General features: G+C 37.3%; 1 protein-coding gene across 1 annotated transcript; it reads right to left on the bottom strand.

The window, feature by feature from the left end:
- Positions 1–8665: 8665 nt before the first annotated feature.
- ANKEF1 (ankyrin repeat and EF-hand domain containing 1) lies at positions 8666–26474 on the bottom strand. Its single transcript, XM_004276466.3, has 9 exons — positions 26091–26474; positions 21001–21200; positions 20075–20224; positions 18934–19057; positions 14810–15632; positions 12698–12924; positions 11347–11510; positions 9803–9940; positions 8666–8965 (listed from the first exon to the last, which is right to left on the bottom strand). The coding sequence occupies exons 1-9, from the start codon at positions 26434–26436 to the stop codon at positions 8807–8809; spliced, it is 2331 nt and encodes a 776-aa protein (XP_004276514.1). The 5' UTR covers positions 26437–26474; the 3' UTR covers positions 8666–8806.
- Positions 26475–27488: the final 1014 nt, after the last annotated feature.

The following is a 27488-nucleotide window of genomic DNA, read 5'->3' as shown; positions in this document are numbered from 1 at the left end:
GATTGTGATTTTTTATACATCTTGGGGTCTGGAGTGGAGTTGAGACTCAACTAGGAGAGCAATGGGGTAAGGGAGCCCCTCTATGGGTGGGCACTGATTAGAAGCTTCACACAACTAGCTATGTTTTGAGTGGCAAAACGGAAAGCTAATATAGTTCAGTAAAAAGAAACAAAGAAACACTCTAAAGAACAGATGCAGCAACTCAGGGGTATAAGAGTCAGGGATGAATTAGCACAAGAGCAAACTTCTCTTTACATGTGACTAGGCACTAAAAGAGCACATGCATAATTTTTAATCTGTATAATGACTAATTTTTAAATAATTTAAGTTTAGATGATGTTATATTTTCAACATATCAGGAAAATCCCTGGAGGGGTTGGTAAAGCAATCATATGGATTTGGGGAAGTGATGGTCTTCTATTTGATTCTGTTGATTCCTCCACCATCCTAGGAATTTCCTTGACTTTGGTAACACGACAGTTCCTGGTACTTCTCAATATCCTTTACAGGGCTTTCCTTTTAGTATTAGGACTCTTAATGTAATAGGGAAGAATAAATCTGACTCTATATTAGATCTGTTTCTTTTACTTTAACCTTTGTATTCCACTGCTTTTGCTACAAGTTAAGAATGTTGCCTATAGCCTAAAATATAAAGGAGAGCCCATTCTCAAGGCTCTGACCTTTAAGGCTGTAACACTTTTCTGTCCAAGTAGAGATTAAAAAGTTGCAGAACAGAAAGTAACATTTGTCTTGTTGGAGGTTTACAGGGACATCATGACCTGACCTATGTGGACAGCTGCAAGAATAAAGGATTCCTACACCAAGAAGTTTGCAAAAGGCAATCATGCTTGTCTCTCACCTTGCCTTTAAAAATGCCTTGCTGAAACCCTTTGGGAAGTTTGGGGGTTTCTGGGGCATGAGCCACCTCCTCTCCTCTCACGGACCTGCAGTGAACCTTTCTCTGCTCCAAACTCCAATCTTTAATATTGTTTGGCCTCACTGTGTGTCAGGGCACAGGAACATGCATTCAGTAACATTAACACAAACCAATTTAATAAAAAGAGAATGTGACAGGTCCTAAAACTTAGAATTTCAAGGGGTAGACTGAGCAAGCCTGGATCTGAGACGCAAGAACAGTTCTCTCTCCCTCTGCTGTGCTTGCTGGCACTCTCCTCTGGCTCTTTGCTCTCTCAGCTCTGCTTTCGTTTGTGTGAACTCCAACTGTAACAGGGAAGAGCCAACTCTGACTACATGTTGGATCTGTTTCTTTTACTTTAACCTTTGCTTCCTGGTTGCTTTTGTTCACTAAAAGATACTGCCTGTACATAATGGCCTGCCTCAGGGAGCCCTGCCCCTCAGTCTGAATGTTAAACCAAAGTGCCTTTGTTCAGGGAAACATCTGGACCCTATCCACCTGTGGATGGCTACAAAAAAGAAGAAATTAACACATCCCCTCCCTGAGGCTGGCCATTCCAGGGGATATTGGTAAAACTTATGGCCTTTTTACTTTACTTCCTCATCTCCTCCCCCTCTCTGTGCTATAAAAGAAACTGGCATCCAAACCCTGATAAGATGGTTATTTAGAGACATTAGTCTGCCATCTTCTCAGTCTGCCAGCTTTCCAAATAAAGTCGTATTCCTTGCCTCAACACCTCGTCTCCAATTCATTGGCCTGTCGTGTGGTGAGCAGAGCGAGCTTGGACTTGGTAACACAACCTCAGCTGGAATGTCCCCACAAGGTAGTGAAACTGTCCACCAGCAGCTCCAGGCTTACATCCTGCTGGAATCCCAAGTAAAAAGTGAATCTCTTTTCCAGTTGGTCCGGTAAAAACCCTACTTGATCTCTCAATGAAACTGGCTTTGGCCTCTTCCCCTGCCAAAATTTCTATTTAAGGTTCTAGTCACACTGCCTTTTTTCAGTCTTTGCTGAATTGGGTCTTTCCTGCAAAATGCTGTTCTTTCTACCAGACTCTTTCCTTCTGTAAGGGCCAACTTAATTTCTTCCTCATCCTTCAGATCTCACATAAAATGCTGTTTCATCAGTGTGATTTTTCTGATTCCAGAGCACATACTGTAAGTTTACATATTGTGTAAGGAAAGTGTTAATCTTGCAGCTATACTGGGTAGCACTGTGCTTACCTCCTGGGATGTCTAGAAGTCTGGTCAAGGGAAGATTGAAATATACTAACTCCAACTTCATAATGTTCTGTTTAAAGTTCAAAACTCCCCTAGAGGCAACATGTATTAGTTTGTCTACACTTTTTAGGGATGTATAGATTGATAGTTTGTACCTGATTTAACAGGTTACACAGCCTGGGTTTTTATATAGCCAGTGGTATAAAAAAGCCCTCAATAAATGTGTGCCTGGGCTCACCGTTATCTTGTTAGTGTATAATCTGAAGATGAAGTGTGCCCTGTCCTGAGCAACTAGGAAAGGACATAGAGAGTTATGCCTAGAAGTCTTAGACCAAAATATGATAGCCTGTGCACTCTGTCCTGCCATATCCTTTGCTTATATGAGAAACTTCCTTAAGTATATCCTGTGGAATTGTGTGAGTCTTGTGATAATCTCCAATTATCCAAACTTGTGTAATTGTCACTTATGTATTTTGTGATTATTCTATTAAAATATGTCTCTCCTACAAACTGAAAGCTCCAGGAAGGCAGGGGTCATGCCTCATTTTGCATTTCATCTTCTCCTGACATGCCGTAGTGCTTGATACATGGTAAATTAAGATCCAACCAGGGAAGCAGAAACCATTCTGCATTCTCACAGAAGGGAAGTTAATGCAAAGATTTGGTGGCACAGGTGATAGAAGAGGCCGAGGAGTCAACCAGGACACTGTGAGGTGGCCCAGATATTTACAAAAAAAAAGGAAGCTGGTACCATCCCTAGGCTAGAGGGACAGAAGGAGGAGGTGGTTCCACCAGAGCTCAGAGGCCAGGGTCACACAGTGGAAGTTGGAACCAGGGCAGGATATTCAGGTGGGAACTGGAGCTATGGGGGAGACAGACACAGCTACTGCCTGGGATGCAGCCTGAAGCAAAGAGGGAAAAGGAGAACTAGCCTGGCTTCTCTTCTCCTTCCTTTCCACTCCTTTCTCTTACCAGTGTCTGCCATTGTCCCAATACAGCTGGAAGCCAGATGACACCGAAACAATCTGTCTAGGTCACGCTCCGGGGTGGGGGGGGCACCACAGGGGAAGAGAAAGGAACAGCTCCAGGATTATCATTATCAGTGCTCAATAAATATACACTGAATGAATGAATAAAACCAAACTGTGTGCAGAACAAGCATTGCTGGTTGATTCAAAATTCTAGTGCTACCAGCCTTGAGGGGTCTAAATTTATAACAAAAATGCATGGGTGACATAGACCAGAGGTCCCTATCCAGGGGAGAATCTGGAGAGACACAGTCAGTCGGCCTGGCTGTTGTCACTTAGTGATGAGTCTGTTGCTGATCAATCCTCCTCCTGGCTGACTCTTTCTTTAGCTGTGCAACTGATCTCGGAGACACAGCAGTGAGCAGTCCTGAAGACAGATCTTAGTTCCCTGCCCAGGAATTGAACCTGGGTAGCCTGGATGAAAACCAGGAATTCTAGCCGCCAGACCACCAGGGGCTAGAGGCTAGGAGCAAAGTGGCCCTGGCTCTTTCTCCCGTTTGAAAGGAAGAATGTGTCAAGGAGGCAAAAACTGTAAAAACAGGCACAAAGTTTATTATGAGATGCAGCACAACATATGGGAGAGCACACAGAGAAGCATTTTATTTAAGACAGAAGCGAGGCAGAAATACACACCCAGAGATAAAGGGTGTGGGCATCCTCCCTAATGAGGAGGAGTGCAATAAAGAGGTGATTTAAATCTCTTATATAGGACAGTCCTTCTGGGTCTTTGTTTACGTTTGGTCAATTATCTCATTTCTTTTTTCGCACCTGACTGGTCCTAGAACCCTCCCCAAGATGCATGTGCAACTTTTTGCTAACATGGATCCCACCATAGAGGGCTGTGGGTGCATGTCCACACTGATTATTAGGTGGGGTCCCCTTCCTTTTTGACCCCCAAGTAGCCTTCCTATGCATGTGCAGACGGGGAAGTCTTCCTTGATCTCAGGAGCGGACACCTTATCTCTTTACTTTAGCAGAGCTCAGCTTCTGCCACTAGCTTTGTCCTTGGAGTGTCTGGGTGAGAACAAAGCTTCAATTTCACTCCACTTGACAAACACCAGCTGTCCGGCCCAGGGGCCCATCTGTCTCCTACCTCACAATATATTATTATAGCTTTAGCTTGGGAAGAATTACTGATAAATATTTTTCAGTAATCCTTTGCCTATTGGTCATTTCATTTGTTCTGTGTTGATTTCAGTATTTACTTTTTATGAGGTGAGGAAATACTTACTTTACTTCCAACTCTCTTAGGAGGAGACCACACTGGAGCCTGCGTGTCCCAATAACAAAGAGCATAATAATCTCCCAAATGTAAAGAAATACATGGATATTTCAAATCATCTTGTAAAAAACTAAACCTATGGAAATTAAATCATCTTTTGTGTATTACTTCTTCTTCAAAGTCTTACTATTTGCTGAAGATAAAAAGGAAAGGCCATTATTCTAAATTCTGAATAAAACACATACACCACACAATACTCAACTATTTATCTAGGATAAAAAAATCTCCAGTGACTCCCAGAATGTTAACAGAATATTCAGTTATTCCTTATTGTCCAGATAAAATTCATGATATAGTAACAATTACCTAAGGACCCAAGAATGTTGGCATGAGTTCATTTGATCTGCACAAATGCCCCATCTACCTTCATTTGTAAATTTCCCCCAGGATCCATTGTTAAATAAACACAATTTCAGGAAAAAATATACCCTCTACAAATATTGGAAAATAATAATGCAGTACAGTTGACTATTTACTTCAAATTTATGCCTGTTTGTAGAAGCCATCTGAATTCTCCCTTCTCTCTTTTCATACTACCTTCCTTAAAAACAGACTATAGGCTGAGTGGTTCTCTTGGGCACCTTCATGCTACAGAGTGAATTTGCTAAGTTGTGAATTTAATAAAAATTGCTAAGCTAACTGCACTGGTGCTGATTCATTTGTACCAATTAGACATGACCTTATCCTGAGCATGAGGTTGAACATGTCTCTCCTGTTTAAAATTTTCAGTGATTGATAATGCTCAATTCACCTTTGAAGAAACAGATGCTGCCAGTGGGATTTGTGAATTGCTTTCTCTTTTTAAGTAGCTGCTGAATTGGTTCTCATTGCTGTTCTTTCTTGTTCTTTGTAATTAAGAATAATTTAGACAAGTTTGGAAGTTTGTAAAAGTTACATTCTTTTTAAGAAGAAAGCATGTTATACAAAATGAACCTCAAGGCATTACCACCTAAAACTTTGCACACAAAACATGTCATTTGTACCAGATGCTACAGTGCTACACATTTCCATTAACAGCCGGAGTAGCCACTGCTCAGCTGCTGAGGTTGGTGGTTGCTTTGGGCTCAGAGTTACCTTCTCCTCTGGAGGATTGCCCTTGGCTGACTGGAGTCACCTTGTCAGTGAGCAAGGTGAAAAACTTGAAGTTTCTAACAGCCAACCTCTTTCCTTCTGAGCAGGGCAACCTCTGTGCTACAATTCATCTTCCAGAGCCGATTCCCCATGGAATCAGGCTGGGGCTAACTTTCTCTTTCTTAGGTCCTCCTCCTGCTTTATTCTGCTTCCATCATCCCTTACAAGTTTCTCCTGGGAACACTCCTTCAAAAAAATACTTACACAAGAGTCTCCATCTCCCTATTTCTAGGGAGCTCACCCTAAGACACTATTTTCATTACCTAACTATTTAGACTCTATAAGAAATTGGTTAGGCTCTGCAGACCAAAAAAAAAAAAAAAAATTGAACATTTGTTTCACTATCCACCAGAATGACTATGACTAAGGATTAGTAACTATTTCCATAGCAAATGCATACTGTTCATCTTTCTCTGATGATCAAAAGCTACATAAAATGTTTACAGGTTTAAATCACTTCAACTGACAGTCTGAAAGTGAATCCTTTATACTCTTCTGATTGTCTAGGTCTGGGTCCTCATCCCTGTGCCTCCTTTTGGCTTACTTTGCAGCCCGAGACTGAAAGAAGTTTAAAAACAAATCACTTATGGAGCACGGACTATGCAAAGGCACAAAACTAGAAACCTTATAGATGTTATTCCATTTGATTTTCACGGCAGTTTATTAAGGGGCATATTTTTACCCCTACTTTATAGATGATGAAATTGAGACTCAGAGACAGTTTGTAACTTGATCCATAGATGTGCAGCTGGTAAATGGCAGAGTGAGGATTCAAATCTACTGACTACAAAACCACACTTTTAACCTGCTCACCCAAGTGTTCATGTAAAGATCAGTATAGAGGAGGGTATAGAGAAGAGTATTTCCTTCTCAAGTTCAGCTCCTGTATATACATTCTTATAGCACACACTGTTGGTGCCCATCCAGAGCCCTGGGGTTCCTTTTCCCATAAGGCGCACCCACCCATGCAGCAAGCTGCTGAATGCTTTCCAGCCAGTAGTTCCCAACGTGACCCAATTCACTGAATTGCCCTTGAGCACTGGAATAGCCTTACTGGTACCCTCTCTAGCCTGTAGTCTGTAACTGATTGACCTGGGAATCCAGAAGCCCAGAGCCTTTGCCTGGTGCTCCACAGCTCCCCACAGGTTGGATGGAAGCTGGGGTTTCACCAGAAAGCTCCCCTGTGCTTGGCTTCTTTTCCCTTCCCTGGCCTGCTTCCCTTACCTGGTCTCCCTGGGACCATTTCCTTAACACATCACTTGCACCTGACTTCTTGGCTCAGCGTCTCCTTCTGAGAGAATCTTAACTAAGTCAATATATATAAGGGAATAAAAGAGGCAAATACTAATAAAATCACTTTGGTATGCTGGACTTCTGGGTTGACTTGTATTTTTTGTCTTCTGTTGTTTGTTTTTTATTGTAAATTAATATTCAATGTAAAAAATAAAACAGATGAGCAAAATAAGATAACAGTCAATTCATAATTCTAAAATCCAGAAAAATTACTATTTATGTGTGTTGCATATCTACAAGTCTGAAATTACTATTCATACTATTTATAATATTTTTTAACTTAACATTTTTAAGTTTGACAGACTGTCTTTTTATGCCAGTAAAATGCCCTCTACAAAATATTTTTTATTCTTATATAGGATTCTGTACAATAATTTTGTGGGAGGGGGCCAAGCTCCCAGGTGATGTTGATGCTGTTGATTGATGGACCACTCTTTGAATAGCACTAATGGCCTTATGGGGCATCAAAGAACTTTGGCTTTGCTCTGTTTGAGTTTAGAGTTAAACCCAAAATAAAGTTAGTCACTTGAATGTCTCCTCACACAATTCTCATTCAAGCATGTTGTTGAGTCATTCAAATGAATATGAACACTTGATATATATGAGAGAGAATAGGATTTGACATTAACACTTTCTCTCAGTTTATGTTTGCAGATGGTTGAGGGTGATTACAGAACAGCACTATCTATGAAACTGGCATTGAGAATGTGTTGTATTCACTGGGTGATAGCAGAGAATTGTAGACTCTGAAAATCTCCCATTGCAGACTCATTTTCCTTGCTCCCGAATGAAACCATGGATAGTCATCTTCCCTCACATTCAAGAAATAAAGAGTCCTCTAGTTACTTAAGGAAACAAAATGTCTTGTCCTCAGGAGCTAGCTTGAAGGAGCTTCCACTGGCCAAATCAGGAACAATTTGAGCACCAAAATAAATAATGGTAGTAAATGATTGTAACCCATTAAGCGAAAAAGAAAACCGTGAGTCCATACTGATTACATAACCAATACACAAATTAATGGTGAAGAAGAGAAAGCTCTGACCAACAATACAAAACCAACTAAGAAATGTAGAAAGAATGATGAGATTAGAACATAATTTTATGGCAACCATCACTGTAATAATTTTTTCAGGCAAAAGTCATCCATGAGTGTTAAAATTAGAGGGTGAAAGTCATGGGAGTAACAGGAAATTTACGTAGTTTCAAAGGATGTATCCATGAGATTTTTATTAAGTACAAAAGGAAAAAGAGTAACTTTACAGAGGAGAAACCAAGTACATACCACTTTTAATCAAGGGATGAAAGGTGACAAAGTTTACATCCCATAGCAACATCATGTGCCTCCTGATATGATGTACTGAAAAGGGCACACCATCATGTCAGTGGTCTTCCTGCCTAAGATGCATCACCTGAATCTATTCTTGAGGAAATGTAAGACAAATCAGACCCAATTAACAACCATTTTACAAAATAACTAGCCTGTCTTCTAATATACCAATGCCATAAAAAAACAAAATCTAATCCATATCACTTATGATGTGTGAGAACAAAACTGCTTTCTTAATGGATTAAAAATGACTTCTCTTCCCTAATATCAAATTGTTTTCATCCATTTCCACTAAAATGATATCTTTAACAAACATAATGGTGTAAATCTTGTAAATTCTTTGACGATGACACTATGCTTATAACAAAAAATGCCATTTATTCTACTACATTCTTGAGGGAAATTGGGAGATTTATGCAGAATAACATGCAATTCATTGCAAAATAAAACACACCTTCTCTAGACAGCTCAGCATATTTATAGCTGTTAAAGCAAAAACAAATATTTGGTTACTTGTGGATTGTTTTGGCTTTAATGGAAATATCTACTTTCTCCGACGTTTGGTCCCTGGGCCTCAAAATGTTTATCCCAAGAAGCAACTGCTGTGATTTAGGTCTTGAAGGCAGCTTTCAATGCTTGCGCTTTCTCTGTGATGTGCTTCTCAAAGGGCATCATGAAGTCATCAAAATCTACCTCGTACGAGAACCGCTCCCGGCGCAGTTCCCTCTTCCTGATCAGCTCTGCTGTGGTGGCTTTGGGACTCCAGATCTTAAATAAACAACCACATCCAGAGCAGGTGTGAATATGATGGCCAATAAACATGCCAATATCCAGACAATCTTCAAGATGGTTAATTTAAAACTATCAAATTTATTTCTAAATCTCTTTTATCTCTTACACAACATTTTTGGTTATGTGGGCATCGCTGTTTCTGATGGTGACTATTTGGACAACTGAAATGATCTTCAGTTACCTCTCTGATGACCCTTAGGCCAGCTGCTAATCATTTTTTAGGATGTCAAAACCAGGAAGCAATGGAGTTAATAGATAGTTTGGGTTTACTGCCTTTATGTCTCATGGGGAAGTCAAAATTATTTTCACAGTAGAGGGCAGAAGGAGCTGGTGGTCTCTTATTCAGCATGGCTTGATGCACATTGTCAAGACCACTCTTATCTCCAAAGACATCTTCACCTTTTTAATTGTAGATGTTTAAGGAAGCCACTGAATAAATCCAGTCTTGATTAGTATGAAACTCCCAAGTGAGATGGTGATAGTGTATAAAAAGAGGAAGGGTTGGGCTCTAAGGTGTACCCAGAGAAAGTATCTATAGAACTCGGTGACTACATGGCTATAAGGAATGGCACTAACTGAAGAAGATTTCAATTGTTCAAGGAAAATTAAAATGTTAATACAGAAAAGAGTAATACCAGATATTGGAAGCTATACAAGTTGGACTTACTTAGTCAGAAGTAGTAGGACCTAGAAAAAGGACACCTCCAAATAATAACTAGAAAAGATAAGGACATTTGGGTGCTCTGCATAAAAAGTATTTGAAAAATGACATCATGAGTTTATACCATGTTATGATCTTTCTAAAGTACTTACCCTCTGCGGAATAAATGTGATATCCACTTTCTTGGTATAACCACTGGTAATCAATGAATTGAGGTAAGCCACATTATCCTTATGCACCTTCTTTTTCTCCACTATGGTTGGTACAGTATACATTGATGAAAGTGGCTCCTGGAAACAAGACCAAAAAAAAACCTGTCAATTGCAAAAACCTATATATACTTCCTAACATTATTTGCTGTTCCGCATCTTACTCTGAAGCCAGAAAAAACTAAAAATGCTACTATACAAATTATAATTTGAAATGAAATAGAATATTATTATAATTTTGAGTGAGGAGAGATCATTTGTTTGCCTCGTTTAACTTTATTTAATTAGTATTAGTGACAGATCACAAAAGTTTTTCAGATATCCATCCTTGACCTGTGGACATTATTAATCAGAAGGGTGTATTCCTACCAAAATGATAATGGTGCATGTATCAGGAGCTTTAGTTGATCAATCCTCCTTCACCTCTGGCCATCCTTACTCTCTTCCTCTATGCTTACTACTCTCTATTGTCTGCCTATCATCCCTTCAACTCTATCTACTTCCTACCACCTACATTTCTCTAACCCTTTCTAATTTGATAGCATTAAACCTTTTCCTTCCTGAATTTCATCCCCTATCCTATGTCAGCCAAGGATCTCTAGGGATCCATCTGCTTCCCTAAAAGAAGCTTTCAGTCTAGAAATGTACTTAAAGCTTCCTGCTAATGAATGACAAATTCTTGGTGTCTCAGAAATCCCCATAAACAACAACCTCGATCTTCTGCTGCTAATTTAGAGGCACCCAAACCATTCCAGATTACCAGGGACAATTTGACACCTTTAAAACCTTCTAGGGCTTCCCTGGTGGCGCAGTTGGTGAGAGTCCGCCTGCCGATGCAGGGGACACGGGTTCGTGCCCCGGTACAGGAAGATCCCACATGCCACGGAGCAGCTAGGCCCGTGAGCCATGGCCGCTGAGCCTGCGCGTCCGGAGCCTGTGCTCCGCAATGGGAGAGGCCACAACAGTGAGAGGCCCACGTACCGCAAAAAAAAAAAAAAAAAAAAAAAAACCTTCTAGAGTTATTTTGCAGGATATCCAAGTTACATATCCCTGGGTTCATAGTAATCATTAAAATTCTTTGGGAGTGGGGTGGTAAGGTGGGTAGTGAAAGATTATGAAACCAAAATGAAGGAAAATCATGTTTTACTTCATTTCTCATAAGGGTTACTCTTCTTCCCCTTTTGGGACCATCCCATCAAATCTGTATAATTCAGGTCTGAGTGTATACATATCCAATACCAGTTATTTTTTCCAACATTCTAATGGTATTTAGTTGAACCAACTGGTTTTTGTGTGGGTTCTGTTTGCAATGAGTACTTTTTAGGCTTTTCAGTAACAGGAACTTTCTTGCTAGATATTTCTTTAATACTATTGCATAATGGTGCTGAAAACATGGACTGCGTATTATTTGCCCATGTCCTGTAACAATATGTAAATGGTGCCGCAGCCCCACCAGTTACTAATGGGAGGTCAACTGCTTTTCATACCTCTTCTTTCTTAATCTCAGGGCCTTCAGTCTTCACTTTAAGCAGTGGCTTGCCTTTTGTTTTTTGAGTTTCTGCTGGTTTTGGCAAGTTATCCAGCTTTTCCTTAATCAAACCAATTATTCTATAGTCAGCATAAGCCTTTGCAACATCCATGGCACTATGCCCTGCTCAAAACATAAATTCAGAGTTTCATTAAACAGATTAATAATAAACCATGTAGCAAAATCTCAGCACATCAGCTCTAAGCATGCAGTACCAAGGGTGATTACTGAAGTGAATGGTATGTATAAAGTCACAGAGCTGGATCAGATACTCTCTAAGGTGGCACCAGCTCTACAATCTCATCATTTAGAGTGCCATTTACCAGCAAAACCATTTATTCTTGTTAATTATTTTGAGCATGTTTCTTAAAAAGTTGATAGGAAATAGTGGTAGATTACATTTTGAATATCTGAGTGCTGGTTCTCTCCCCACAGTGCACACATTCCTTTGTGTGTGACAATTTTACATTGTCCTCCCCTTCCCATGATGGAAGGAGGTGTATTCAAAAAGGTCTGGGAAACTGGAGGTCTCAAGTGCTCTATGCAGATTGCTGGGTATTATGACACCTGTAACGTCCTCAGGCAGGCCTAACAATATTACCTGTGACTCAGAGGCAGCCTGAAGCAGCCAGAGATACTAAAGTTCCTTCAGATCCAAAGGAAGCAATGGGTTCCACTCTAAGAAAATAACACCTCCACGTATTTACATGGGATATTTATGACATAGGTAGGCTTCCCATTTACTTCCTAGAAAGAGCCTCAATTCAGGAATGATTTGTCCAACTTTAGAAGGAATCCAAAGTCTACAGAGGCTTCAAACTATGCCGATTATTAGGAATTGACTGTTAAGACAAAGTGATGACTCATGATGTGATCTGCAGACTGGTGTCAGTCTACAAACTAATGGTTACACAGCCACAGTGAAATAAATACAGGGATTAAGAGTAAATGTTTTTTTACATTTAGAAATTTTTATAGCAATTTTATGTCATTTGAATCCAATGATAAAAAAAAAGTTTGGACTTGTATTTTATGGGCTTTTTCCTCTTCATTTTTCTAAATCATTTTCATTGTATTTTGCAAAAGTCTCCATCCACAATGGATCACCAACATAAAGAACTGGTTCTTTCACACCAATGATTTGAGAAGCACTGTGTATACGATAAAGTTCCATAACATTTACTCAAGTTTGTTTTTGCAGCAGTGACTCAAGGGAAAATGTGGTCCTACAAGAATAGATTTAAACGGGTTTGGAATCTAACATAAATCCTCCTTTTCTAACCCTAATCACCCATAATGAGAACACATGCCTTTTCTATTCTCCAGCTGGAATTTAGCACCAATATCAAGTAGGTATTTTACAGTATCCAGTCTACAGCTCTCAATGGCTCTACTTAAGGGAGTTGAGTTGTTGATTGAAAGGGCATCTACCATGGCTCCAGATTTAACAAGAAGCTCAACAATATCCTGTTGGCCGGCATGGCATGCAAAATGAAGCGGAGTCCACAGAAAATTATCTGTTGCATTGACGTTAGCCCTGTAAAATGAGGTAGATGCATGAGCTAAAAATATGGGTTATTCCAAGCACTAGAGGATAAAAATGCTAAGGAAGATATGATAGTTTTATCAGGTTTTTCAACTGAAAACAAAGGAAGGTTTGGGTCAAGTTAAATTCTGTGCCATAATTTTTCTTGACCTGTGTCCCTCATTTTATAACAGTCTTAACTTTGTGTATATATACATTTTGTTTAGTTTAAAAGGTGCTTAGACCCTAAGGGTTACAATTTTAACCCTTAGATCCTTAGGTTACAATTGTAACCTAAGGGCTACAATTTTGCATCATTAAAATCAGGGAAAAACTGGATCCGATGAAAGATCAAAGCTAACAGGAAACAGAAAAGTTATATTATTTCATTTTGTATCTACTTTCTCTGTATGTTATGAATTTTTAAATGCACCTTCATTATTAAAATTTTAAGCATTATAATGTATCAAAATTTTGTATCAAAAAATGATACAAATGAACTTATTTACAAAACAGAAACAGACTCATAGACTTCCAAAACAAACTTGTGGTTGCCAAAGGGGAAAGGTGAGGGGGTGGGATAAATTGGGAGTTTGTGATTAACATATACACACTACTATATTTAAAATAAATAATGAACAAGAACCTACTGTATAGCACAGGGAACTCTACTCAATATTCTGTAATAATCTATATATGAAAAGAATCTGAAAAAGAATGGATATGTATATGTATAACTGAATCACTTTGCTATACACCTGAAACTAGAGCAACATTTTAAATCAACTATACTCCAATATTAAATGAAAAAAGAAAATTAATTCTTTTGATTTTATTGAAAGCAATATATCATCCAGAAACTATGAAAAGATAAAATAAAATTTTAGTCCTATTTAAAAATTCTCTGCCCAACACTTCACATTGTCATTAGTTGCTTTATACTCCCTCTCTATAATAAACACATTTAAATCCTTCTTTGAAGTTAAACATTATAGTAATAATAACAATAATACCTTTTATCAAGTCTGCAATTACTGGGCTACTAAGTGCTTTACATATTTTAACTCATTTAATCTTCAACAAATCCTGTGAGCTGAGTTCCATTAGAACCCCGTTATAAAAATGAGAAAACTGAGGCACAAAAAGGTTAAGAAAGTTACCCCAGGTTATTCAGCAATGGTAAAAAGAAGGACTTAAGCCTGAGAAATTGCTTTAGATTTAAAAGTTAAACTAAATGTCATGCTTTGTTATTTTAAAGATATTTACAAATGAACCAAGGAAAAGGGAATGAAATGGTGCTTAGTCATTATGGCTACCAACAAATTGCTTGAATTTGTTGGGATCCCCTCCAAAAAAAAAAGAAAGAAAGAAAGAAAAAGACAGATTTAAAAATGACTCCATGTAAAATGAGTACGTTCTAGAGATCTGCTCTACAATATTATAATCACTATAGTGATTATAGTTAGCAATATTGTACCCTACACTTAAAATTTAAGAGGGTAGATCTCATGCTGTCTGTTCTTACCACAATAAAAAGATTGTTTTTAATTTAAAATAAAATAAAAAGCAACTCCACATCATGTAGGTAAAGCTCTGAGACCAAATTAAATTGTCTTGGGAGGCCAGGGATACCTAATCAGAAGGCTTTGTTTTCCCTCAGAGAGAAAACTTCTTGGCCTTCACTTTGTGCATAGCTGTTATTGGCAAACGGTCTTTGTGTACACACACTCCTATGTTCCGTTAGCCTGGTTCCCAGTATAGGATCTATTTGTGATCTGGACTTCAGGAATGAAGCCCTTTCTTGCACTACTTAAATTCTGGAGCTGAATGTGTCTTAGCCTTCCTTGAAATGTGAAGGCTCCCAAAAATCTAAATTTCACTCAACCAAAGGTCATACCCTTTTTCAAGAAGAAACTTGACCGCATCTATGTTTCCACTGGCACATGCAGTCATTAGGGGTGTCTTGTAATAATTATCCTTCATATCCACAGGTATTCCTGATTCAAACGCCTTTTTCAGAGATGCCAGGTCTCCCGCCTTGGTGATAAAATTAATGTTTGAAAAGACCTTCCCTGGATCGTCAATGTACCAAGCAGAGTCATCCTGAATGGGATGTTCGGGTGGATGATCTCGGTTAAAGCGATTGCAATCAGTTACATGCTTGTAGGTTTCAATCATGTAACAAGGCAGCCCACCTTCGCTCTGGCGTGGAAACACGTGGTCAGGGATGATGCAGATTGGGAAGGGTAAAACAAACTTGCCTTTTTTGGCTTTTTTGGCCATCCCTTTTTTAATTTTCTTAGGTCCATAGGATCCCAGGACATAAGACTTGCTTAAGTATTTGGTTCCTTTAAAGAAATCGTTAATGTTGACCCCTCCGCCCCGGACTTTTTCGTGAAGTTGAGCTATGGTAGCTATCTGTTCTGAGCTCATAAAATCTTGCCTCTCCTCCAGCGCCAGCACAAAGTCTTCCTTGGTGACTGTCCCATCGCCCCTGTCCACAAACGAAAGGGCTTCCCGAAGGAAAGTCTCATGTTCTATGGACCAATCGTGAAGTTTCAGGTACAATTGTGGATTCGGATTTTGGGCTCCTGGCCGGGCCAGTTTATTAGCGATTTGCTCCGCCCGCCGTATTTCTTTGGTGGCTGCTTTAAAGCCGCCTTCCTTAGCCAAGGCCCTGGGCGTTTTATGCTCCAAATTCTTCCATTTCAGATCACATCCTAAAACAGGAAGCATCATGATTATAATGGTGCCAAGGCATCTGCATGACTCCACAAATGACATGCATCCAACAGTTTTTAAAGTTTCTAGTGATTAATCAAAAGTTGCTCCCCAAATTACTTGTATATAGAGGTAAGCACATTTAGCTCTTATAACTACAAAATTAAGCTATGATTTTTTTTTTTTCCTGTGAGCTTTACTTTGGTGAATTCTGAGGGAGATATGTTTCCTGTTGATAGTATCTTTTCCCAAAGGATTAGGACATTAATCCCTATAGATATTTGAAACAAATATCATATTGGGATACTTGCTAAGGAGGCTTCCTGACTAGCGGGAAAGAGTAAGGGTGACATTTGAATTTGGAAGGAAGCTGGATTCAAACAGCTTAAATAGGACCTTAGGAACTCAGGATGATAACTGACACCTGCTTCTTTTGAACGATTATGACTAAATCTGTGTAAAATCTTAAACTATGCTTTAACTGTATTCTACATGAAGTTAGTGTAATTTATATTGACCTGCTGTTTTGCAGTAAGGTCATGTGAACAGCCTAACAGAAGAAAAAGTAATTTGTTCATCAAACGTGAAAGAATAAGAACTGTGCAATTAGGCATTAAAATTCGTTTTCCTTTTTGGACCCTTACTTAAAATGATGGGACCAACATTATATGTAAGCATTCTCCAAAGAAATAAACTTTTCTGAATGCATCAAGGAGTCTACTTAATGCTATCAAGAAGGCTGTGTTGTCTGTAATAAATGTCTGGAGACACTAAAAACCCATTATAAGTCAGACTATGAAGATGCTCTTTCTAGTGTTTTGAATCTAGAAGGCTCTTCTGTTGCTTTGCAAGCATCACATAATCAAAAAAGATTCTCTAACCTCAGTATCTCTAGCATCCAAAATGTAAAGGTCGCCGAATGCAAAAATAAAACCCGTCCCTCCAACACTTTATAGTTTTATTCCTTATCAAAAAGAAAATTAATTACCAGTGTTTTTCAACATTAGCACTTCCTATGGCATTGTCAAAAATTAAAATTTTATGTGAAGGCTGATAATTTTACTAGTGATAGAAAAACTCAAAAAGAGCATTGGAGCAATAAAGATTCTAAAATTTTTATATTGGACAGTTTGAAGAATAGTGACTTATTGGGAAAGGGACCTGAGACTGGTCTCAACAGTATAATTCCACAGCATAATAATTACATAGTATAATTCCATAGTCATCTTGAGTATGCTGTTTTTATTTAGCTTTTTCGCTTATTCAGGGTGTCTGGGGGTTTATCTACCATCTCCCAATCCACTCCTATATACAGCCCAGCACTAAGGATCAAAGGGTTTTAAAGCGGCTTTATCTTGCCTTCTTCTGCTCCCAGTTTCCTCCCTGTTAGAAATTTTGTGTGGATAAAAGACGCCAACATCCCAGCTTAAAGATATGAAGGCATTTTCTTCTCTCTTTGATTTTGTCTCCTCTTTTATCATTAGTAAATAAAGATTCATTCATTCCCTTTGTGATTTATGTGCCTCTGTGGCTGAGATACTCAACTTTCAGCTGACTGCTGGCAAAAGGCCCAAGAGAAGGAGAACCCTGAACAGGGGCTTCAGGAGAACTATTCCAAACTCCCCTCCTCTCCCCTGGATCTGGCCTCACACTGCCTACAGGGAGTTGTAAATTACTCTAGGGACAAGATCAGGGACAAAAGAGGAGCATACTGAGGAAGGTAGTTTAATGTGGGAAAGGAATCCAGCCCTCACATTTAAGAATAAAAGAGGCTACACTCAGGGAGTTTACTCAGAAATGAGCATTTCGTGACCAATGGTTTCTTGCCTCTCTGATTGCCTTAGATAAGCAATTGCCTGGTATGGAAATAGGTCACCCACATAGGATCTGGTGGTTGTACTTCCAAACATGCTACAGAACTCAGAACATTTTCAGACATTTATTTCAGAAACACAGCCTAGTCTTGTGAGCCAGCCAGGAGGATGAAACTTTTCTGCATCACCAGGCAAGGCCTTTGGCAGGCTCTGGCTCTTTACTTCTCAATTTGCTTTCTCTGATTTTATCCCAGGAGTACATAAATGGTAGAGTATATATTGGGCGATGTTTGTCCCAATAAGAAAGGAATCAGCATGTTAAAGTTGAAGAAGCTTGTCTCAATCTGGGCAGATCTTTAGTTTCTAGAAATACACAATGTTAAAAATGAAGTGTCAGAATAATCTGCTGATGGTAACAGCTTTGAAAATAAGACTGATGAGACAGTTGATGACAGCAAAAATTGCAGTTGATATATTTTCCTTTATCTGCTTTGTATTTTAGGGGAATGGGGAAAGAATGTGAGCTTTGTATAACGTGAAAAAAGTCAAAGTGGACCAGTTATTACACCATTAGTTATGCAGGCACGTTAGCCTTATTTATAACGTTAGTGGTTACAGTATAGGCTCTCTCAGATCCCAGTGACTTCAAAATTTCTGTTCCTCTGTAGAAGACAGGAAAATAAAAGCACTTTCTCTGCTCTATTATAAAGTTGTTGAACTTTAAGTTTCTGCCCATTTCTCATAAACTGGAAAAAAAAAAAAAACACTACCGTAACATTCAGCAGAATGCAGCTCCCTCTCTAACGAAGAGTTAATAACTTTGAATGTACATTTAATTAGCATGTAATTAACACCAAATAGATCCAAATCTTTAAACTTAATTGGCTAATATTACTATTTTAAGGAATACATTAAGCTATACAAAACATAGTTTATATTCCTAAGTTAATAATTATTTGAAAGCTACAGAAAAATCTAAAATAATAAATATTACTTATATTCCAAATGTTCCATGAAATTTTTCATTTTATTTCATGTGTTTCTCCCCAAAATATTTCCTCTATAATTTAAAATTACCCAGAAATGTTATCTATGAACTTGACATGATAGTACCTTTTTAAAAATAAAATAATTAAGAATGCAAACTAAAAGACATGGTGTCTAGTGTTTGTCTTTTTTTAGATTGATATTTACATTTTTAAATAGGAATTTAATAACTATAAGCATCTTAATAATTGGTTGACTCATAAACAATTCTCTTTAGATTTTTAATAATAACCTAAAAATACTTGAGAAATGAATTTTTATCACCTTCAAGGCCAGATTCATGATTTAACAGAAGGTAAATAAGAAAAAAAGTTTAATTTTCTTTCTACATATATGTGTGAGATAAGCAACTGACATTTGACAGGCTGAAATTCTCTGCTCATCTACAGTGAGGGAAAATTATAAATTCTTTAGGCATGAAATTGGTAGACCATTTTACCTCGCTGAGATATATATTTACAGCAATCTGCAAAACCACCCATAGCAGCATAATGAAGTGGTGTGTTGCCATTCATTGCAATCAGCCCCATGTCTCCGTCGTAGGCAAAGAGAAGCTTCAATATCTGCAAAATAAATAGTGGATATTGTAGAGGAATAGGAATGTACATTTACTGAATGAAAACTGGGACCTAGACCTGTGCTATCCAGAGTGTCAATTTGAATTAAATTAAAATGAATTAAATAGAAAACAAATTTTAAAAATTCAGTTCCTTACTTCCACTAGCCACAGTTCAAGTACTCAAAAACCACAAGTGTAGTGTATTGTACCACATTGTACAGCACAGATACAGAACAATTCCATCACTGCCAGAAGTTCTATCAAACAACATTGATCTAGAGTATAGAAAACTCTATACTCAGCTGGGGAACTACTGTTTTGAAGTAAATTTAGGCAATTTTAGAAAGCATCAGACTATGGCAAGCATCATCAGGGGAGCAAATTCTTTACCAAACAGATGTGACTTCTACTGTGATATATACTTTTATTGCAGGGAAGAGATGCTATGACAAAAGTAAAGATAATTATGTTAAAACTCAGAAAAACTCAGTAAAGAAATTTTAGATATAATTCAGAATTTAAAAAAATAGGATAGCATCGATTTCTATTTTGTTTCTGCAATATCACTGTACCTATGAGATATCCTTTGCTGATATAGCCAGATAATAAGAATACTTAGAGTTAAAAATTTAGATGAGTCATTAGATGCCTCAAACATCAGGGAGATGAGTATATTGGCATTGTTCTCCCCACTGTGAAAATTCTAATGTGTAATGGAGTCATAAAATGGAGTAATCCCAGTTGGCAAAACCTTTAAGCTGTCATAATTAAAAATATAGAAAAACATTATTAGCAATATTAAAAGAATAAGTTAGCAAGCAGATAAAACTGAATAAAGAGCTAAAATATATTTTGAAGGTTAATATTTGGTTTAAAATATAGTTTTAGAATTATTTCAGAAAATCAAGATGATAACTCAGAAAAAATTCTATCAGTGTAACCTACATGATATTTTAAGATGTTGAGAAAAAGAAGAGAATATTTTTAGCAACAAAATTTAAAGCAAAGAGTAGATTATTACATCAAAAAAGCCTCCTTTGGCAGCAAAGTGTGCGGCGTGATGTCTGTCATTGTCAAATGCATTCACGTCACCTCCTCTTTCCAATATCCCTCGAACTAGTTCTACCACTCCTTCTCTTGATGCTTCCATTAAAGCCGTGCGACCTGTGGACTGGACGTGAAACAGATCAGATGCTGTTTATCCCTGTCATACTAAATAACATATTCCGTATAAATATGGTCTAAATCCATTTGGCCTTAGAGTCACACTGACACGTTCAGTTCTGTACAGTTTTATTGGTTTCACGTAACAAATAGGAAAAATGAAGCCAGTAAAATGGGTCAGTGTCCAAAATGTAGAATTCTAAAATCAGAGTCAAGGTCACACCAAAAGTCCCTGTAAGAACATCATGCTGAAAAATGCAGTTTCTTGTAAAGAAAGTAGAGCATTAAGGGAGAAAAGAGGGTAAAACACATGCTAAAATTAGGCTATAGGTGTTTTCCAATGAGAAGAAAATCTATTTTTATTGTTGGGAAATGACAATTAAAAGATAAGAAAACTGAATAAAATTAGCCAAATGAGGAGAGGGAGCAAAATGATTAAGGGGAACAGCAGAACTATATATTTTCTTTTGAAGAAGATAAATTTTTATTAGGCATCAGTAATATCTTTTCTATTTCCTGTAATGATCTTTTAACATTATACATAATAAATACCAATTTTCCAAACATAATTAGGAAATAGATTGTAGAATCATGGCCATGCCATATAAAGATGATGAAAGTATATCATCTTAAAGTATTTTGAACAGAAATGAACAGTCTAAACTAACAGGATAATTTTATCATATTCAAATGAAAAAATACACTAATAGAGATTATTAGTGTATTGAAATTTTTTTCTATAATTGAAAAAAGGAATATTTATAATCACAGGAATAGTCATACTGAGTTGACAGCATTTGGATTGGCTCCTTTTTCCAAAAATGTCAGGCACACATCTTTAACATCATGTGCTTCTTCACAAGCTCTAAGGAATATTGGCTTTCCTTCATAGGTACAATTGTTGACATCTGCACCATGTTCCAAGGCAATCAGTGCACAGCGATAATGCCTCTTAGTAGGTAAAATGCAGTAAAACAAAATACCTGTAGAAAAATAGAATCCCCAAAGAATACTTAATTAGTAGTCTCTCTATATTTGGATCACATAGGAAGGAACAAACAATAATTTACAAATTCATAATTAGCTAGCTGAAGGTGATAGAGCAAAGATGTTTATGCCTTGGTTTTCCCTCTGAAATCAACTGAAACACCAAGACAGAGATACCAGAAAAGAAACCCAACCTCATATAAGAGCCAGAAAACAATCATAACCAAAATGTGATAAGACTTTGTTTGGGAAGAATTTGAGTGCTGGGATGTGAGCTCCGGTTGACCCTGGGTATTTGGCATCCTGCAGTCTATACCCCAGTGTCCCTTCTTGGAATATACAGGGGTGTGTGTGCCAGAGGACTATTGGTGGATCCCTGGATCCCCTCTGAAACTGCAGAGTGGCAAAGGAGATGGTACATAATGATGAAATGTGCAGACCAGCCATGTTTATAGGAAGCAGGCTGTCTGTACAGTAGCAGTGAGAAGAAAAACTAGATGGCAAGGGGCTCTGACATTTTGGCAAATCATTTTGTTTACTGAAGAGAGAAAAATGCTAAATCTTCATACCCAGCACCTGTGACATACAGACCCTCAACATAACCCATGTCAAAAATGTACTACAGACCTGGGGTATTGTTTATATTCCCCTGGTAAGAAAGTCAGGTAAACAGCAGTCAAACTTCAGACTGACTTTGTAATGACTTGACTCTAAAAAGAGGCTTCATTCAAAGAGGAACAATAATCAACAAGAAACCAGCATGTGACCTATGAAAACATATACTGAAAGAAAGGTAAGGAAAGAAACTTGATGACAAACATAGGCAAAAATTATATACTCAAAAAACTATACGACATGAAAATTATTGACTGACCCATTTCCATGACAACAAAGAAATCAAATACATTTTTTTCTGAAACAAAAGTGCAAAGCTAGACTGAACCTATAATAAATACTTCTATGACAATAAAAGATAAATAGAAGGAAAAGTTGAATTTGAGCAAGCAAAGCTTAAAAAAAGAAATGGTAGAGAAAAATATTGTAAAACCACTAAGGAAATGAAAGTGTTTCACGTTGGAAGCAGGAAAAAGGAGAGCAGACATCGCCAAAACCATGGTCAGGGACATGGAAGAAAAACTTGAAAGAACTTGAAAGAAAAATGTAACTGAAATGATGCAAGAGTTTAAATGTTCTAGAGAGGCAAAGAATATTTAACATGTATGTAATTGGTATTCAAAAATAAAAGAACAAATGGAACAGAAAGAAATGGAGAGATATAATAGAAGAAAACTCTCTTGAAGGAAAAACCTAGATCTGACAGAGTATACTGAGTCTCAGGAAAAATTGATTAAGAACAATCTATAAGATGGTGCCTAGGTAAAGCTAGGTAAGAAAGTGTCCTGTGAGCATCCAGTTAAAAATTCAAGTCATTTCTAAAGAGAAAAAGTCAAGCTGGCTGCAAGACTTTGGTACAGCAACATTCAGTGCTAGAAAATAACCAAAAGAGCTCTACAATGTCACTTGGAATAGAAAACAGGGAATTTTTAATACTCAGTCAAGGTATTGTTCATATATAAAAGTGATGGACAATAAGTTTAAAGATGCAAGAAATCAAAAGATATAAGCCCAAAGGAGTGAGCTAAACTACTTGATGGCAAAAATGAGTCTAACAGGGGATCAACAGAGAATATGTGACTAAAAGACCCTTGATAGATGTTGAATCCCTTCAACCATTGAACCAAAGTTCAATCACCTTAGGAATTCTAGATACAGAAAATAATATTGTAATTCACAGTAATGTAGAAATAATAATGTAATTTAACAAAACTTGGAGGGAAGAGAGGGAAGGAGAGACAGTGTAATCATTTGATTTTCTTTATCTTTTACTGCTGGAGTTTGAGATATTATTTAAAACAGATAAAGAGATAGATGCTTATTATTTAAAGGTATGAAAAGAATCACTGAAAGAACTAAAATGATTTTAATGTACTAAAATTAGGTACTGGAAGGGAGGTAAAGGAGGTGAGAGGAAGGGTTCTTGTACCAATCTCATCTTTCATAGAGAAATATTAATGAATACTGTTTAAAGTGCTAATTCAATAAACAGAGTATTAAGTATATGTAACGCTGTCCAGTTAGCCATTAAAAGAACTAAAAACATACCATTAATTTTAGAAAATGTGAGAAGGAAAATATATACGCACAGCAAAACAAAACACAGAACACATGGACCATAGAGGAAAATATTTTTATACATATTTGTGTATTTATATAAATTAAATATATTATGTTTTCATAATATAAAATAAGTGACAGTTCTGACGCCAAACCTATGGAGCATCTAGATAAATGTAAATTGGATAAACTCTACCATTAAAATAAAAATACAATGTATGTGAAAATAGAAACCAAAATATATCTCTTATAAACATGCATCTAAAATAGAGTTACTCAAACAGTTAAAAATAGAAAGATGGTCAAGGACATGGTTGAAAATATAAAATCAAAGACAGAGAAGTCATAGTAGGTAAGAGTGAACCAAAACAGCAATAAACAATAACAACAGCAAAATCTAGAAAATAGTGCCAGTTGAGGTTGAATTCATTACAAAGACCTTAAGGAACTTATGAAATGGCTACTTTATAATGATGGCATGTGCAACACACAGTGAAAGTCTATCCATGCTGACTATTTAAGCCACAAAGGACACAAATCAACATTTTAAGATCGAAGCAAAAACAAAAGAGAAAAACATGTATACACAATAGAACTAGCATATTGAATTGAGGACTGGGGATGCATTCCTATAAATGGGAGAACCAATGGAATGGGTGTTACAAGGAACTATTCCAGCTTTACCCTTAAAGAAAATAATTCCAGACACTGTAACTAATTTCCTAAGACAACAAATAATTTTTTGGCTTAGAGTGTTACCTTCTCCATATTCTGCAAAATTGTTCAAATAGAAAGTACAGGTTAGACCTAGAGTACATCCCTCATCCTTCTAAAGCTCCATTATTTTAACCATTTAAATGTTTGCTCATCCTTTTGAAACAATGTGCAGTGAGTCAAATGTCAATCACCGGAAAATAGGATGTTAAGGGCAGAGAGACTACAGTGGAATAAACCAAGGAATTTGGCCAGTGGCAGCCCTTGAGCTGAGGGATGTGCAAGGTAAGCTAGGTTCACTGATGGGAAGACAAGGCCCTCTGTGCAGTAGGCATACCATGAACCACAATCAAGGCTGGAGGGAGCAGTACTAACAAGGTCACGTGTGAAACAAGATTTTGTATTTATTTCAAGTTTCATTTTATATTTTTAATTCTTTCTATTTGATTTGTCAGGTTGTTTTTATCATACTTTGGTCTTCCAGAACCTTGGTAGGTTTAATATTAATTTGAATGAGTATAGATAACCTCATGGCTGTTGCATTTGCTACAGATACTCATTTGACCTCGTTTCCAATTTTACCTTGATTGCTTACATTTTATAATTTTAGTTTTTTATGCTATAAAATGTCTCAGACTGCTTTCTTTGTGATTTGTATCTCTGTTTCAAACTCAAGAAGGTAAATTTTCTTTGTTACCGTTCTTCTGAATGTACTGAAGTTTCCATGAAACTCCAGGTATACAAGATGTCATTTAAAAAACTATCTCATGGTCAAATAAATATGGAAAATGTCACTGGTTTTGGTCGGTATGACAAATGTAAAATAAACATGTCTAAATTTGTTTTATCCAATGTTTCTCTAATAAATTTGGCAGCGGAATGAACCAATTTTGCATGTAGCACTTATCAATATCCCACTGATTCAGTGGCCCGTGACACACACTTTGGGAAATGATATTCTATAGAGCGTTGAGAGGTTTTTTTTCAGAATAAAACATTTTAAAACACATTTGACTCCTGAGTGCATCTGAAGTGTATTTTGTTACATGGTGCCATTAAGTAATTAAATAACTCTTCCTTTTCTTTGTCCTCTCCTCTTGTTATAAGCAAGTCACTTTTCAAATACCATGTCCACAGAGAGTTAAAAAGCAGACTCTGCTCCTGTCAGAAAACATTAATTAACATTATAAAATGGGACTCATTTCTCTAATGTGGGACTGATGTTAATGGCTTTGTACTTGAAGCAACTCTTTGGAACAACTGATTAAATCTACCAATTTATATTAAGCCTGGAGGTAATTTTCTTAATGATTTTCATGAGGCTGTGTCACCTCCTGTCAGAACCTTGAGTTATTTGGACAAGAAGCTCCCAGATCGTGGTCTTGAAATGGGATTTGGGAGGGGAGGAGTGAGAAAGTGGGGCTATCTCACCTGAATAATCATGGAAATGCCATATCTCAAATTTTAAGCCATATTTTCAAATACATTTTTAAATGACACTAGAAAGTTGGAGTTTATGTCAGAATCCACCTTTGTCCCTCAAATTCCTAAATGCAACTACTTTCTACATTAGATTGCTCTTGAGAGCAAAACCTATATCTAGTATTACTCGAGGTTCTAAAATGTAAAAAAGAAGAGATGCTCTCCTTCATCTTTAGCTCTAAATGAGACTTTATATTTTACAATGGGTGATTGTGATTATGGAAATATTAACATGTGTCATGTTGAAAGTTCTCCACGTTAAAAAAAAAAAACAGATTGACTAATTCTAATATTATTTTTCAATGAGAAAGTTCTCAGAACTGGCTTCCCTAAGAAATACCTGCATAATTTTCAAATCATGGGGAGATAGTGTCCTTTGGTATAAGAGTGAGAATCTAGACTTTCACTACCATGTACCATAAATAACTCATTTCTAAAGCTGGAAAGCAAAAAATGCATTTTATTGATTTCTGGCTACAAAGTGAATTGCTGGATAAAATGCTGGGAGTTCTTACCTTTTCCTTCATTATCGACAATAGTCATATCGGCCTCTGCCTTGGCTAATATTTCCATTGACAATTCGTGGCCCAGTTCTGCAGCCCTCATAGTCGGAGTACAGCCCATTTTATCTTGCACATCAGGGTGAGCACCGAGGCTCAGGAGAAAGCTGACCATATCCATGTCATTGGAAACTGAGGCTAAGTGCAGAGCACTGTTTCCATTGACGGGGTCTGTGAAATTGATGAGTTCAGGGTATCCGAGCCTAGTCAGCTTCTCTATCTGCTTCTTGTCTTTGTTCCGAACACACTGGAGAACTTTGTAGATCTGCAGGTTCTCAAGTCTTTTATCTGCTAAAGCCATATTTGACCAGCTTCTTGAAAATGCCTTTGTGGACCAAAACAAAAATTACAGCAACAAAAATCAAAGCAAAAACATATAACTCAAAGTTAATTTTGTCTTCTTTACTTTGACTAAATAATAATAATAAATGTATATATATATATATATATTTTTTTTTTTTTTTTTTGCGGTACGCGGGCCTCTCACTGTTGTGGCCTCTCCTGTTGCGGAGCACAGGCTCCGTACGCACAGGCTCAGCGGCCATGGCTCACGGGCCTAGCCGCTCCACGGCATGTGGGATCTTCCCAGACCAGGGCATGAACCCGCGTCCCCTGCATTGGCAGGCAGACTCTCAACAACTGCACCACCAGGGAAGCCCGATAATAATATTTTAAGCCTTCCCTAAGAAGAGATGCTGTTTCTTATGAAATGTTATTACCATAATTTATTGCAACTAATTCATGAAAGCAGAAATTACATATAAATACAAAAATATTCAGCTAGCATAACGTTAAAATATTTCAAAACAAATCTTCCATCATAATTAACACTAGACTTGCTATGCAGTTTTCTTATTATTCCATTTAATCTTCCCTCCTTGACACAGCTTTACCATTTACCCATGAAGAAGGTGAAGCTAATTAAATTGCCAAGCTCCCCACTATAATGATCTGTACCAGCATGTTCCTCACAATGTAGAGACCACACAGATTTCAGTAGCTTAAACATGTTATAAAGAATGTGTAGAATTTTGAGGTGCTTATAAACAGGAATCTATTGAGCCCTGGGAAATACCAAAGATGTGATGGATGATTCCTGTGCCATCTTAATGTGGGAACTATGTAGGTAAATGGTTCAGAGATAACTGTAAATTTTCATAAATAATCCCACTAAGTTGCAATGAGCATTCTAATACGTAATTTTATCTCATTGTTTATTCAGTTCAAAAAAACAATATTTTGAGTCAAGTAGTAGACCATGTTAGGTACGCCCAGCTCGTGTTTCTTCACGTTTTCCGGGAACAGAACTTCATTAACATATTGGGAATCCATTCCAGAGAGTACAGAGGTGCT

Source organism: Orcinus orca, chromosome 16 (assembly GCF_937001465.1).
Source record: "Orcinus orca chromosome 16, mOrcOrc1.1, whole genome shotgun sequence".
Taxonomy (NCBI): domain Eukaryota; kingdom Metazoa; phylum Chordata; class Mammalia; order Artiodactyla; family Delphinidae; genus Orcinus; species Orcinus orca.
The sequence above is the reverse complement of the archived record's forward strand: the minus strand, read 5'-3'. Positions and strand labels throughout refer to the sequence as shown.